The sequence below is a fragment of the Vipera ursinii genome (genome assembly GCF_947247035.1).
Source record: "Vipera ursinii genome assembly, chromosome: 9".
In the NCBI taxonomy this organism is placed as follows: domain Eukaryota; kingdom Metazoa; phylum Chordata; class Lepidosauria; order Squamata; family Viperidae; genus Vipera; species Vipera ursinii.
The window spans coordinates 18,865,935-18,881,423 of NC_139523.1; the positions used below are offsets into that span (position 1 = coordinate 18,865,935).

The 15,489-nt window shown below is 41.2% G+C and overlaps 1 protein-coding gene across 12 annotated transcripts in view; it reads left to right on the forward strand.

The window, feature by feature from the left end:
- Positions 1-13,415, forward strand: part of LOC310644247 (uncharacterized protein) — a 24,686-nt gene extending 11,271 nt beyond the window's left edge. For 3 of the 12 annotated variants that reach the window (XM_083369078.1, XM_083369077.1, XM_083369075.1), the window contains 16 exons: positions 843-878; positions 1,454-1,495; positions 2,671-2,739; positions 2,986-3,012; positions 4,981-5,031; positions 6,789-6,815; positions 7,614-7,652; positions 8,728-8,760; positions 8,903-8,935; positions 9,145-9,177; positions 9,450-9,482; positions 9,942-9,974; positions 11,683-11,715; positions 11,923-11,955; positions 12,051-12,074; positions 12,875-13,412. In XM_083369078.1, coding sequence (XP_083225204.1) covers positions 843-878; positions 1,454-1,495; positions 2,671-2,739; positions 2,986-3,012; positions 4,981-5,031; positions 6,789-6,815; positions 7,614-7,652; positions 8,728-8,760; positions 8,903-8,935; positions 9,145-9,177; positions 9,450-9,482; positions 9,942-9,974; positions 11,683-11,715; positions 11,923-11,955; positions 12,051-12,065 — 537 coding nt within the window. In that variant the 3' untranslated portion in view covers positions 12,066-12,074; positions 12,875-13,412. The other 9 variants (XM_083369080.1, XM_083369081.1, XR_014493251.1 and 6 more) reach the window with 8 other exon arrangements.
- Positions 13,416-15,489: the final 2,074 nt, after the last annotated feature.

Sequence of the window (15,489 nt, forward strand, 5' to 3'; positions counted from 1 at the left end):
TGTGGGCGGTGCTGGTTGCTGAAGGCAACCATTGCAAAGTACTTCGTGGGATCATGTTTTGTTGGTATTGCCAGTGACTAATTCTCTGTTTTGCATTGTGTTTCGTGTGGACAATTTCCTCCTTTTGCATTGTGTTTTGTTGCCTTTGTTTTTGGACCATTTGGCAGGTTTGTTACCAATATTAAAAAGGGTTTTGTTTTCTTCTGAGTCTCCAGCCTACTTGTCAAAAGGGGTTTCGTCCTTGTGCATTTAACAAGGACGCACATAGGCTGGGACAGAACAGATAGTTATCTTGTTTTATGATGAAAGCTATGATCGTTGTCTCATTCTTTTAAAAGTATGGCCGTCTTCCACAGTCCCCAAACTTTGATGGGTGGGAGTGAGTTGAGTGTTAAGAAGGGGGCTTTAGCATTCAGGATGGCCTAAATCTTTGGGGGATCTTTTTCTGACCAGCAAATGCTCTGAATCTGAGCTGACATTCTTATAGCAGTTGGAAGAGGAAATGAGATGCTATTGTGGGTTTTCAAAAGTCCTTTTTCTTGACATGGCTACATTAAAAATCAAGTAAAGCCCACATAGGTGGAGAGACAAATTTGCATAGTTAATATACATGAGTCTATTTCACATAACTGAAAAGAGAAAGAAAAAAAAGAAGCCTCAGGATACTGTTAATTCAGATTTGATTTTTTTGACTAATCACTCTGTTGGAATAAGAAAGGTGTGTTTCCTAAGGGAAGGGAAGTAGCAATTCATGTATATGATATCTCAAGGTGGCAGAGATGGCATGGATAGAGAAGTCCTGGATGTCAGAATAGACTTTGATGTGCTTCTTTCCATTGTAGAATGCTCTGAGTGAGAAAGACATGCAAACATTGATTGTAAGTAGCTCTTTCTTCATCTTCTGCCTTTTCATTTAGTGATATTGTTCTTACATGGGATGAAACATCCCTTTTGTGATTCTACCCATGCTAGGAAGCATCTTCCCAGAGCATAAATATAGCAGCCAAGGCAAAAACATTTCACCTGTTTCATCTTTCTTTTTAGAAACAATTTACCCATTAAATAAACTCCTACTGCCAAATTGTGGTGATATTTCCCCTGAGGAATGAGTAGCAAAGGCAGGCACCAAGTCTCAGCCATGGGTGTGCCTATGAGAAATAGGGGCAAGCCACGACATATTCACAGTGCTGTCTTCCAGCAGTTGTTGGGATTTGTGTCCCCTACTGAGATGAAGTAGATAACTGCAACTTGTTTGTGGTGATATCGCGTCACGCATATCATTTTTGTGTCGTTATAAACCTCTCATGATCCAGCTTGCCAGAGCAGAAGACTACGGTGCATTTTATGACATTATGTCATTTGCCATAGTACTTACGTCAAAGATGGTATAGTTAAAAAAATCATATGCGATATCATTTCAAAATAAAAATTATACCTTTTATTTCCTTTATAGTATATGGGTAAAGAAGGCAAAGCTAGGACTATTGACCTAGTGGTAAGTAGATATTTTTTTCCATATCTGCTCCTTCTTTCAGAACTATTCTTCCTGCATTCAATAAAACATCCCTTTTGTTATTCCACACCTCCCAGAAAACATCTTCAGAGACCCCAGAGCAGAAACAGAGCAGGTAGGGCCAAAATATTTCACCTGTTGTCCCAAAGGTGTTTTTTCAAGAGGCACCTGGATTTTCTTGTTTTTCTCTCAAGATGTTTTGCTTCTTATCCATGATGCTTCTTCAGTTCTGATTGGATCAGTTCAAGAAGTCTTCACGCCCATTTGCACTACCCAGGTGATCCTGAGGACACAGACAAGTGGCCTCAACTACTCTCTAACACATGGGTCTTCAAACTCGGCCCTTTTATGACTCATGGACTTCAACTCCCAGAATTCCTCAGTCAGGCACACTGGCTGAGGAATTCTGGGAGTTGAAGTCCATGAGTCATAAAAGGGCCGAGTTTGAAGACCCCTGCTCTAAAAGAATGCAAATGACCAGCTGTCTGCGAGGAATATAAATCCTTCCTGACCATCCAGTCAGAGTTGAAGAAGCTTCTTGAATGAGAAGTGAAACATCTTCTGAGAAAAAACAAGAAAACCCAGTTGCCTCATGAAAAAGCACCTTTGGGGCAACCATGGCCTGGATGACTGAGAATCTCCCCAGACGTTTCACTTGTTCACTTTCCTTTTTAAAGCAGGTTGTAATACCTTCTATACATGTTACACAAACACCGACTCCCAAATTGGAGTGGTGGTACCCCTGGGTATCCAGGAGCAAAGGGAGAAACTTGTATTTTGGATTTCCCAAGGGATACTTTTTGGATGGGGAGGATTTCTCCAAAGTGGTTTTTTTTTGTGGTTTTTTTTTCTCCTTCTATAAAATGGTTGGCTCAAATACTCTTACAAGTTTTGTTAGTAAGGTGTCTTCCCTCATTTCCCTTCTGAGGATTTATTTTATCAGAATATGTTTTGGAAAACCAACTTGACTTTATTGTCCTTGAAAAGGGACAGTGCAACATGGTTATGACGGAATTTGTAAAAGAGGATAATGGTTTTTTTATGTCTTGGAAAAATCAAGAGGCATTATTTCCAATCAGTATGGGAATAATACCTACCATGTTAGATGTTATTAAGGAATTCATAAAGGGGATAATGGTTTTTCTTGCTCCTTACAGATCCTCGCAAAAAAGTTGTTACCTATTATCCAGAATGCTAAATGTGGCAAAGGAGTGACTCACCTGATTGTAAGTATATATGCACTTATCTCATTTCTTTTGTTGTCTATGTTATCCTTTTTACATGTAATCAAAGTCATCCACTTGAGACTCACTCTTAACCCCCGAAGCATCTACAGACATTTCAGGAATAATTCAGCAGGAAACTATAAGCTGGAACTCACACACGTCAAACAACCAGGCCTGACCCTCACAATGCTGATAGCACATACTGCCACAACGTAATTATAAAGATATACTTTTGTTTCATTTTAGGATGTGTTCAAAAAAGCTGAACAAATGGTAAGTAGCTTTTGTTCAACTCTGGCTATTCCTTTCTTTCATATTATTCTTCAGTCTGAATGAACACCTCTCTTGATCTTTTTATATCATAGAGTCAACAGAGTATAATCCCAGAAGGCAAGGCCAAAGCATTTGGCATGTTTTTACTTTCCTTTCAAATAACTGATCTCTTAACAATAGATCCAACAGTTGTATTGGGGTGAAGATTCCCCCTGTGGACTGAGGATCAAAGGGGGAAAATTAGATCTCAGCTATGAATATCCATGTGGGGAAGATTACAAAGAGTGAGATGTGCGTTATAATGTCTGTGGAACCCCAAAGGGGAGTTATACATAATTAGGTCAATGCTGCTAACATCGGATGTTTTTGCATTGACAACAGTTGGAGACGTAGCCATTTTCTTCTTTTCCCTTTTAGAGTTAGATGATGCTGGGCAGGAGGTGGGGGGGAATGTGCATGAGACTCCAGCTAGACATAATAATACTGAACCTAGCATGAGAACCAAGGCTGTTGAAATAAGAGATGATAAAGAATCATCAGGCTGGAGAGGAAGCCTGCGCTTCAAGCTAATTAGGGAATGTGATTTATGACTGTCAATTAGAGGAGGGAATTGTGCTTTGATACTATGTACTCAGGAGAGGCGAAATCAGTTTTTTGCTTTGATTATGCTAGTGCCCATGCTGTGCTACATGAATAAAGATTCTTCAAAGTAAACAATGCCTGGAAGTTCTTTGAAGAGTTCCATTTGTCAGAACCATGACAAATTATCAAGGAAGTAATTTCACAATCTATGAGAGGATACCACCACATGCATATCACTGTTTTTTTATTCTCAGGTTTCCTCAGAACACAGGCCCGAATCTCATTTTAATATATCATAATGTATGCAATCATAGAGTATCTAATATGCGATCATAGGGCATCCTACGTTTGAGGGGCTGTCACAGAGTAGAGGGGGTCAACCTATTCTTCAAAGATCCTGAAGGTAGGGCCAGAAGTAATGTGTGGAAGATCATTAAAGATAGATCCAGCCCAGATTTAAGGAGAAATTTCCTGACAGTGAGAATAGTTAGTTATTAGAAATGGCTTGCCTCCAGAAGTTGTGGATGCTCCATCACTGGAGGTTTTCAAGAAGTGATTGGACAAACATTTGGTCTGGAATGACACAGGATCTGAATAGCATAGAACAATAACTTTATCATCACTTTGAATGTACACTAATCGGCATACCTTAAAATGAAATTTCATGGCATACAACTCTCAAAGGGTCACCACCTCCAATATACACAACATAAGTGTAATGTATTGGCCTCAACTGTTGATACCACTTGCTTAACGTGTGATCTTAATTGCTGTATTTAAGCGGAGGATTGCTTAACTGTTTCTGTTACTGCAACCCAGACTGTCTGTCTCCAAGCTGATAATTATGTTTGAGGCAGGAAACTGTTACTTTAAACCTATTGATTGCCGCCTAGCTGTTCAGCAGCCTCTAGGGCTGCTTCTGTTGTGAGTTAATAAACATGCTTGCTGTTTCAGCACTCTGCCTTGTCAATGCTTAACCGAACTAAGAACATAACAAGTATGACAAAAATAAAATAAATAAATAAATGCAGAATTATGAGTATCCTGTTTGAGCAGGGGGCTGGACAAGAAGGCTTCCATCCTATTTCTAATTCTGTTATTCTGAATCCCTATTTCTGTATATCTCCTGTGGATTTCAAAACCCCTAGTTTTTCTTTAATAATACAAGTGGTGCTCAATGCAGCTTGCATAGCACCACTTACAAGTTGCATACAAGTTGCAATTTTGTGCTTATGCAACTGCTTTCTGAACCACAGTTAGCTCTCAGAAGGAGCCCTGTTTTATTTTAATAAACTGCAGAGGCCCCGACAGAGGCCCCAAAACATGAACTATCACAAAGTTTCAAAAGCATCCATAATCCAGGTTGACTTGTTATTCCCCTTCTAGTACAATTCAATGATTGGCAGGAGGAATAATAGATGGTCAAGTAATCAAAGGGTAAGTTAATATGCATTTAATGCCTCTCGTTTCCTTGAAGTCTTCTCTGATTTTTTTTTTTGTGTGTAATAACAGCCACCCTCTTGAGGCTCACTCCCCCAAAGCATCTCCCTATATTCCAGGAGGAATTCCAGTAGAAATTTGCATAAAGTTAGTAATGTTTGTAGAGAAGCATAAACATGACATTGGAGAAGGTAGAAAGCTAGGATGATTGGAAAAACCCATTTTAAGGCCTGGAAAGAGAGAAAGCTTGACAGGGAAGCTAAGAAATAATGTAAAGGAGATCTCAATGGACAGAGAACTTGTACATAAAACCATGCCTATTTTTTTTTTTTATTTTCTAACATGGAGCAGAAGGAGGTGGAAGTCGAGGTAACCTTGAGCAGGATCTTGATGACAGTTAACCAGTCAGAAGTTTATCATGACAAGGATATCCTAGATCAGTGATGGTGAACCTTTACAGACCAAGTGCCCAAACTGCAGCCCGAAACCCACTTATGTATCGTCGGATGCTGGGGGCGTGGCCCATTGGGTGGGTGTGACCAATTGGGTGGGCGTGGCTGTGGTGGTAATGGCAGACTGGGTGGGACTAAAAAGTTCAAACAATCAATTCCAAATTTGCAAGATCTTTTTTTTCCCCGTAAGAAGTTGAAATTGATTGATTGATTGAACCTTTTTTTTCCCCACATGGCAGCGGAGGCCTAAAGCGAAAAGGTTTTATAAAACCCAGCTGAAGGCCTAGGACTGGGGCAATGGCGTGCGTGCCCACAGAGAGGGCTCTGTGTGCTACCCGTGGCTTGTGTGCCATAGGTTCGCCACCATGGTCCTAGGTATAATGTGCGAAGGAAGTCCTTACTGACTGCTGGGTTCTCATTGGTTGCTAAATCTTGTAGCCAACCGAACACATTTTGGGATATGTGGGAGGAAGGCCTTTCTGAATCCTCTTAAAAGATCCTTTTTTATCTACTGTTGTTTCAGTCCTTAAAGTTTCTGAATGATCTACATGGCCCAAAAGATGTGATTTTTGCATGCAATAGATGCCCTCACTTCCTTTTCCAGGTCTTCTTTCATCTGTAAATATTGTACAACCCGCAAAGACATTTTTTTTTCAAATGATCTTAAATATTTAATAAAATAAAAAATCTACCTTGGTAACCGTCTTTCATTTTTACAGAGCAAGGCAAGACACTTATTCTGGCTATTAGTCTAACCATCTTTCCGGAGTTTATGCAACATATTAAATTGTAACCAGATCAAATAAGTCACAGTCACAGAAAATCCAGAGAGCAATTAAAAAAAAAACCCAACCAAGATGCAAAATATCCGCATTTAAGATTGATGTGTCAGTGCAGCTGGTAGGCTTGTCCTAAAGTTGGTTAGGTAACTAAGCAAACTCAGATTCATGTGTGAAATATGATCGCATTGTGGAAGGTTCTGGAAAGAGATTTAACCCCAGAGCTCTGTCTATTAAATGTTGCATATTCTCAGCAATAAACCTATGCCTTATGGCGTGAATTCAGTGCAAGAATTTTTCTCTGTACACATTGTCTTTCTGTGAATGTGGAAGAATATTGGAAAAAAAAAGATCTCTCAGAAATGCATTGTTTTAAAGACCCACGTTGTGTGAAAGAACATAGGATTTTTTCCTGAAGAATTAATCTGAAAAATTTGGATATAAGATACCATATGGCATAGTTGGAAAAATCAGGAGTGATTTCATTTCAGATTAGAACAGTTCCCTTTTGTTTCCCTTTTAGGGCGTGAACGCTGCTCGTGGAATGAGGGTAAATAGCTTTGTTGATCTTCTGTCATTTCTTTCTTTCACATTCTTTATTATTTTACTTTTATTATTTTATTAAGAAAAATTGTACAGAAAATGTTTGTGTGTATATATGTGTGTGTGTGTGTGTATAAGGGATGCAGTGGCTCAGTGGGTTAGGACGCTGAGCTTGTTGATCAGAAGATTGGCAGTTTGGCAGGTCGAATCCCGAGTGCCGTGTAGCAGAGTGAGCGCCTGTTACTCGTCCCAGCTTCTGCCAACCTAGCAGTTCGAAAGCACGTAAAAATGCAAGTAGAAAAATAGGGACCACTACGGTGGGAAGGTAACAGCGTTCCATGAGCCTTTGGCGTCTAGTCATGCTGGCCACATGACCACGGAGACGTCCTTGGACAAGCGCTGGCACTTCGGCTTTGAAACGGAGATGAGCACCGGCCCCTAGAGTCGGAAACGACTAGCACGCACGTGCGGGGGAACCTTTACCTTTACTGCTTTTTTGATGTTGCCTATTTCTGGTGGTTGATATGGCTTTACCTACAGTTATGTCATGTTTCCCCCATCTTTTATTCTTTTTTCTACTCCATTTAAAGTTTTTGGTTTCATTATTGAGCTTGGATGGTGAATTAATTGGGATAAATTAAATTAAAAGAAAATATAGCCTTTTTAGCCGTCAAAGCTCCCCTCCCATTTTATTTGTATAAACTTCAGTCAACCAGGTATAGCCTCCTCCTCATGTGCTGAAGATATGACAAAATAATTATGAAGACATTGATTATCCAGAGTGATTTTTTCCTCCTTCTTGCAGAATTCAGGAGGTCGCAGAAGAGGGTCAAATAATCAGGAGGTAAGTCAACATTATTTATGTATTAAACCTATATGCCACCCATGTCACCCAGAGGTGACTCTAGGCAGCTTAAAACCAAGTAAAAAGAACAAGATAAAACATTAAATATTAAAATTACAGCATTATAGCATTAGCACCTAGACTTATATACCACCTCATAGTGCTTTTAAGCTCTCTCTAAGCCAGGGGTATCAAACTCAATTTCATTGAGGGCCGCATCAGCATTGCGGTTGCCCTCAGGGGGCCGGGTGGGTGTGGCCTGGGTGGGCGTGGCCTACTGGGTGGGCGTGGCTAGAGTGCGTATGGCCTACTGGGTGGGCGTGGCCAGCTCTACATCATTCGCATCAAGGGTGCCTATGGGGGCCTGGGCAGGAGTGGGACAGATCTGAGGTTCTCTGGCAGAAGGAGGGTCTCTGGGCCAGGGCCAAGGCAGTGGGGGCCGTTCCCTCACTGTTTCCAGGATGGCTTCGCGGGCCACATGAAACCACTTCGCGGGCTGGATCCGGCCCCCGGGCCTTGTGTTCGACATGTCTGCTCTAAGCGGTTTATAGCAGGCATGTCAAACTGCAATGTATCGGAGCGTTTTCCCCATTGCCGGCAATGGGTTGGGCACAGTTTCCTGGTGACGTGTCTGGCCCGCAGGCTGGCAGTTTGATACCCCTGGTTTATAGAGTCAGCATATTGCCCACAGCAATCTGGGCCATCATTTTACCACCTCAATAGGATGGAAAGCTGAATCAAGCTTGAGTCAGTCAGAATCAAATTCCCGGCAGTGGAATGCTGAGTTAGTCAGCAATACTGCATTCTAACCACTGTGCCACCAAGGCTTTCAATAAAATAATAAATATTAAACTTATAATTGACATTTAATTAACAAAGGTGTCTAGGAACTGAGCCAGAAGATGAAAGTGGAGTCTTATCTCAGTCCACCATCCACTTCCAGTATGATATGTCCTCATTGGCACCCTAGGCTAATAAGCTCAGCCAGGTTTTCTGCCTGAGCAGGGGGTCGTGCCAAAGGTCCAAGGCCAGTAAGTATCCTTCATTTGTATTTTACCTTTTCCTCCCCTTTCAGGCTGTGAATAGCCCTGCTGGAGGTGGAATGATGGTAAGCCCCTCCTGTTTATTTTGCGCCATTCCATAATTCTTGCCATGTTTTTCTTCTCCCTGAAGAAGTGCGCTTTTTAGCTTTCTACCCAAGCGATGTCATAGTTGGAGAAGACATGGCATTATCATTCTGTTTCTTTTAGAGCATGAACGGTGCTGGTGGAGGTCCAATGCCGGTAAGCAGTTCTTGTTTATTTTCTGCCATTTATATTTTTTCCTTCCATCTGAATAATTATCCTTTTTCCTCCTTCACCAAAAGCTCCTGCAGAATCCCCAGACCAGATTCATAGCAGGCAAGACCAAAGTATTTGGCCCATAGTTCACTTCTTTTCCAATAACTCGTATCATATCAGAGTAGAAAGGTTACCATTTGTTTCCCTTTTAGGGCAATAATGGCCCTGCCGGAGGTCCAAGCCCAGTAAGTATCTTTCATTTGTATTTTACCTTTCCTTTCTTCATATATTTGTTCCACCTGAATGAGAGAAGGAAGCCTTTGCTCACTGCTCAGTTCTCGTTGCTTGTTAAACCCTTTAGCCAACCCAATGCATTGGCTACATTCAGACAAAAGCGGTCCCGCATGCAATCTGGAATTGAAATACGAGATTCAGGGGATGTAGTGGTGACGTAGTTGCAGAAGTCGTGAGTGTTATCATACCAGAGTACAAGATTTACCTTTTGATTTGCTTTCAGGGCACGAATGGCGCTGGTGGTGGTCCAATGCCGGTAAGAAGCTTTTATTTATTTTCTGTCCCTCCTTTCCTTACATTCTTTCTCCACCTGAACAAGCACCCATTTTATCCTCCTTCCTCTGTGACCAAAAGCATCTCTGCCGTCCAGAGAGGATAATCACTGCAAGCAGGGCCAAAATATTTGGCCCATTTTTACCCCCATTTCCAACACCGACCTCTTAAACATAGATCCAGGATGAAGATACCCCTTGTGGACTGGCATGGCAAATAATGCGGAGGAGATCTTAATATACAGACCAATCTTTGTATACCCTGAAGGAGTTGAAATATGAGAGATGGGAAATGGTCGTGATGGGGTCGTTGTAGAAGGCGTGATGTCCCCTAACACAACCCAACTTCATTTCGTGTTCATTATCTGTATCTTATGTACATCTTCTCTAGGCAAGATAACATGTTATCAGATTGTAATGGTTACCTTTTCTTTCCCTTTCAGGCTGTGAATAGCCCTGCTGGAGGTGGAACGACGGTAAGCATCTCCTGCTTATTTCATGCCATTCTTTTCTTTCATATTCTTCTTCTACCCGAACAAGTGTGCTTTTTCCCTTTCTTCACCAAAAGTATCTCCAGAGTGCCCGGAGTTTACTTACAGGAGACAGGGCTAAAACATTTGGCATGTTTTTATCTTCCTTTCCAATAACTGACCTTTTTTTTAAAAAAAAGCTATAATTGTAGGAAATTATGAGAAGGAACGTATATTTTTTAATATCACGCGTATTAACTGCAGCGAGAATTGTATTCGCTCAACATTGGAAAAATGCAAAATTACCAACGGAGGAAGAGTTAAATCAAAAAAATTCTAGATTGTGCAGAAATGGATAGGTTGACATTGAACACGAAGGAGAAAGAAGACTCAGTATATTTTAGAACATGGGATACTTTTATATCAATGGCTAGAAAAACGAGGTAGAGAGAAAGGAACTTAATGTGTATTAGTAAATATTGGAACCCAGACAATATGTTGCTGCTAAAATATTAAGGAGAGCCGAGTTGGGGTGTAGACTCCCTTTGGGGACGGAGCAATTGCATGAGAAATCATGCAGGGGAGATCTTGATAGACAGGCACATCACTCTATACAACGATATCTACCTTCTCATTTTCTAAATTATTTGGGATAGAAGGAGGCAGAGGAGGTGGAGGTGACATAACAGACAGGGTCTTGGCAAAAGAAGTCTTTACCCGTTGCTGGGTTCTCATTGTTTGCTAAATCTTTTAGTCAATCAAATGCAGCTGCTATCTGCAGAGAAAGGTGGCCCTAAAGAAACCCCATGTTATTTTGTGGTATGTGCTTGGAAGGCCTTTTCTGATCCCTTTCAAGGCACCCTTGTGGCATGGAGGTGGGGCCTCTGAGCAGCTTTTTGTCTAGTGGTCGTTTCTCCCCTTAATGGTCATTATTCATCTATAACATGGATACGTGCAGCTCTTGGGGTCCTTTCACACTTTGCTGTGTGAACTTTATATACATATACATATATATATTTGTGTGTGTGTGTGTGTGTGTGTGTGTGTGTGTGTGTGTGTAATGCTTGTTAACTATTTAGATTACCTTGCTGGGCCCCAAACATGGGACAAATCTTTATTTCCTGTTTCGGCCTAACCGAAGGCCATTCACAGGCAGTAGTCACAACAGTGACAGATGTTATATATATTATCTGGGATGCATGGCTCAGTGGGTTAGGACACTGAGCTTGTCGATCAGAAGGTTGGCAGTTTGGCGGGTCAAATCCCGAGTGCCGCGTAACAGAGTGAGCGCCTGTTACTCGTCCCAGCTTCTGCCAACCTAGCAGTTCGAAAGCATGTAAAAATGCAAGTAGAAAAATAGGGACCACTACGGTGGGAAGGTAACAGCGTTCCGTGCGCCTTTGGCGTCTAGTCATGCCGGCCACATGACCACGGAGACGTCCTCGGACAAGCGCTGGCTCTTCGGCTTTGAAACGGAGATGAGCACCGGCCCCTAGAGTCGGAAACGACTAGCACGCATGTGCGGGGGAACCTTTACCTTTACCTATTATCTGGACCATGAAGGAATTCAAATATGAGACACAGAAGATGGTAGTCATGGCGGACCAATAAAGGAGAGTATTTGTAGCTCAGGGTTGACATGAGAGGTCACGTGGTGGTACACTTGTAGAAGTCAGGGTGTTATCATTTTGTTTCACAATGGTTTCCTTTTTAGGGCACAAACGGTGCTGGTGGAAGTCCAATGACAGTAAGTAGTTCTTGTTTATTTTCTGCCTTTCGTATTTTTCTTCCACCTGATCAATTATCCTTTTACCTCCTTCACCAAAAGCCCCTGCAGAATCCCCAGAGCATATTCTTAGCAGGCAGGACGAAAACATTCGGCCCATATTTAATCTCATTTCCAATAACTGTTATCACATCAGAGTAGGAGGGTTAGCTTTTGTTTTCCTTTTAGGGCATGAACGGTGCCGGTGAAGGTAGCATGCCGGTAAGTAGCTTTTATTTGTTGCAATTGCTTAATATCTTTCTTCCTCTTAAACACCTATCCCATTTATCCTTCTTCCTTTGTACTTTTTTCCCCAGGGTAAACAGAGCTGAAGGAGATAGGTAAGTCCTGCAAAGAAAAAAAAAGGTTTGTTTGCGGGAAGGGTTGACATGAAGGTATCATTTCGAAGATTCCAAATCATAAATTCTCTAACCTTCCCACTTTTCTTCTCCATGAAAGCATCACACTGAGAGCCAACATGAGGCTTTGGGGCATGCATGTCGCCCAAAGTGGGTGCAAGGCTGTCCATGGGGAGAGGAATAATGGGGAATGTGATGCCATGCATGTCAGGATATCATCACACAGTATACATAATTTCTGTTTCTACCACCTGTTGACCTCACAAAATACTTCTTGGGGAACCACACCTGACCTGCTGCGGTGTTTTCAAACTTGGTAACTTAAGTTGTGTGGACCTCAACTCCCAGAATTCCCCAGCCAGCATGGGGAACCCAATGAAGCTCGGGAGCCCAAAGAAACATTCCAGTAACAGCTTCTGAAGCTAGAATTTTATTTAAATGTTCATGAGCCATCACATCATCACATAAATGGAATGGTTTGAGAACCATGAGATTCATTGAGATGAAATAAGGAAGAGAAGGGGAAGATTAGTTCCTTAATTATGCAAATTCCTTGAAAGAAGAATTATAAGTACTTATTCATTAGCAGATGAATGCATTGTGCTGGTTGAGTCATAACTGTTAGTCTCAAACGTTCTGGCAGATTATTATTTTTTATCAATCTTGGTGACCACAACACATCTCTATTCCTATAATCAATCACTCAGCAATTAACTTTTCAAAAGTTTCATTTATTAATTCTTTCCCTTTCTCTCACTTCATTTTGACCTGCAACCTAAAAGAGAGGCCGAAATGTGAATAAGGGAAATGATGGAAATTACGGAAATTGCAGAAATATTTGAATATGTTGGAAAGGTCTGACAGCATTCTCCATCTGTGCAAAATGAACAAGACTCTTCTGCTCAAGGGCATCCAATGACCCAGCCTACTCAGTGCTTGATGGTGATGGTGGCAGTAGATAGAATATATGGCTTGATTTTGTTTCCTGTAGCAGAATAGTTTGCTCTCCTAGGTGCAGGAAAAACTTTGTGAAAATAAAAACAAATAAAATTCCAACTGCACAAACATTTATTTTATTTATTTTAATTCCATTTATATCCCACCCTTCTCCGAAGACTCAGGGCGGCTTACAAGCTTAGCAGTAGCCTTCATTCTATGTATATGCCTGCTTATTGGGGCTTTCATACACCCCCCAAGCGGCATTATTACAAAGTCAGCTTAATTGCCCCCAACAATCTGGGTCCTCATTTTACCTACCTCAGAAGGATGGAAGGCTGAGTCAACCTTGAGCCTGGTGGGATGCGAACCTGCACTAATTGCAGGCAGCTGGTGTTACTTAAGGAGGCATTAGCCCACTGCTCCACCAAGGCTCTTTTTAACTTCATTTGTTTGATTTGCTGGACAGTTTTGATGCAGATATTGTTGCAGACTATGGTCCTAAATACTGCCACAGAATATAACTAAAGTTAGATAACAAGTCTCCCGCTTCTATGCTGTCTGGAATGAATCCCACTCTTGTTACTTACAATGCTGCTTAGTCCTACATTTCTCAATCTTGGCAACTTTCAGATTATGGACATCAGGCTGCAGAACTGGGAGCCAGCCAACAGTGCAAAAATATATGGATAGTTGTCCATATAATTCAAATATTTGTCCATGTAATTGATAGAAAAATTAATAGAAAAATTACCAGATTGGTAATTTATACTCCTGCGGACATTTGCATTCTTTTATTGAGTTGTTAAAGCTACCTGGAGGCTTATCTGTATCTTCAGGATCACCCAAGTAGTACAAATGGGTGTGGGGCCTTGTTTCCATCTTTCTATTCCCCACCCTCCAGTCAGAGCTGAAGAAGCTTCTCAGATGAGAAGCTAAACATCTTCAAAGGAAAACAAGAAAGTTCAGTTGCCTATTGAAAAAAAACAACAGTATTAGATATAATATTTTGTGTTGCCTCTTAACATTTTATCAACTTAATCAATTAAGGCCACAACTCTGTTTTCCATCAAAAGGACCTTTGCTACTCTTGGAAGTGTTTCGGGAGGAATTATCTTCTTGTTTTCAAAGTAACTTAACCCAAAAAAGAACTTTGAAAAGGCATCTGATGAAAAGGGCATCATGCTTACATAGTCATTTGGAGAAAACTGATGAATCAAAAATATTGGGCTTTGGGCATAAGAAACAGAACAATCAGGGAGCTGTAAAATTCCTCTCCTTTTGGAAGAAATATTCTTCAAGGGAGACTGGATTAGACCATGTCCCCTTAGGAAACAGAATGAACTGGGACTAGAAAAGAATAATATCTGGCTACCATATGTCTGAAGAACCCCAAGTAGAATGAATCTGATTGTGAAGTGCCTGTTGGTGGGCAATGTAGCTCTTCTCAACTGATCATTCTCTGTAGAGAACTTTGAAGGAACATTTGCCTTTGATTCCTAACCAAAAGATAGAGGTGGAGATTAAATAAGTTTGGCGTGTGTGTGTGTGTGTGTGTGTGTGTGTGTTTGTTTGTGTGTGTGTGTGTGTGTAACTTGTCCTTTGAGGAAGATGAGTCCTCCTCCAATGCTTGATAGACATAAAGTGAGTCATCTCCGTTGAACAAAACACTTAATCAAGGTCATCAGCCGTGATTCCACGGAAGGTTGATTAATGGTTTTTATTTCATTCTCCTCAGAATCAGAACTGCAGTCAAGATAGTATAAAAATAATAGGTTGAGGTGTTAGTTAAATCAGGGCTCTTCAAACTTGGCCCTTTTGTGACTTATGGACTTCTCTCGTTTCTTCTATGCTTTTTATGTTATCCTTCTTAGATGTAATCATGGAGGGTTTCTTGAGATTCACTTTCACCCCAGGTTTTTACAGACATTTCAGCAACAACTCCAGCAGGGCTGGACTAGAAGAACTCCAAGGTCCCTTCCAGGTGTATTCTATTCCTAATAGCAGACCCACTTCATCCAATCTGGTAGATTAGGCAGATGCATTCAGGAAAAGTACAAATATTTATGGAGTTGCCTGCCTGCTTCTTTTAAGCCTTACTTCTAAGCCCCGGAAAAGACTTGCAAAGCCAGAATCTTTCAAATTCTGACAATAATCATAATGATGTTCTCCTTCAATTCCCTTGTCTAAGTCATTTATAAAGATGTTGAAGAGTACTGGGCCTAAGATGGGACATTGCGGTACCCCACTGCTTACTTCTCTCCATGTGGATATAGTGCTGTTGAGGACTACTCACTGAGTGTGGTTTGTCAGCCAGCTACAGATCCATCTGGTGGTAATGTTGTCTATTCCAGGTTCCTTTCCATAAAGGTTACCATTTGCTTCAAACTAAGTGAACTACTGTAGTTTTTCAAGTGAGTTTTTCAGATGTGTGGACTTCAACTCCCAGAAAGCCCCAGCC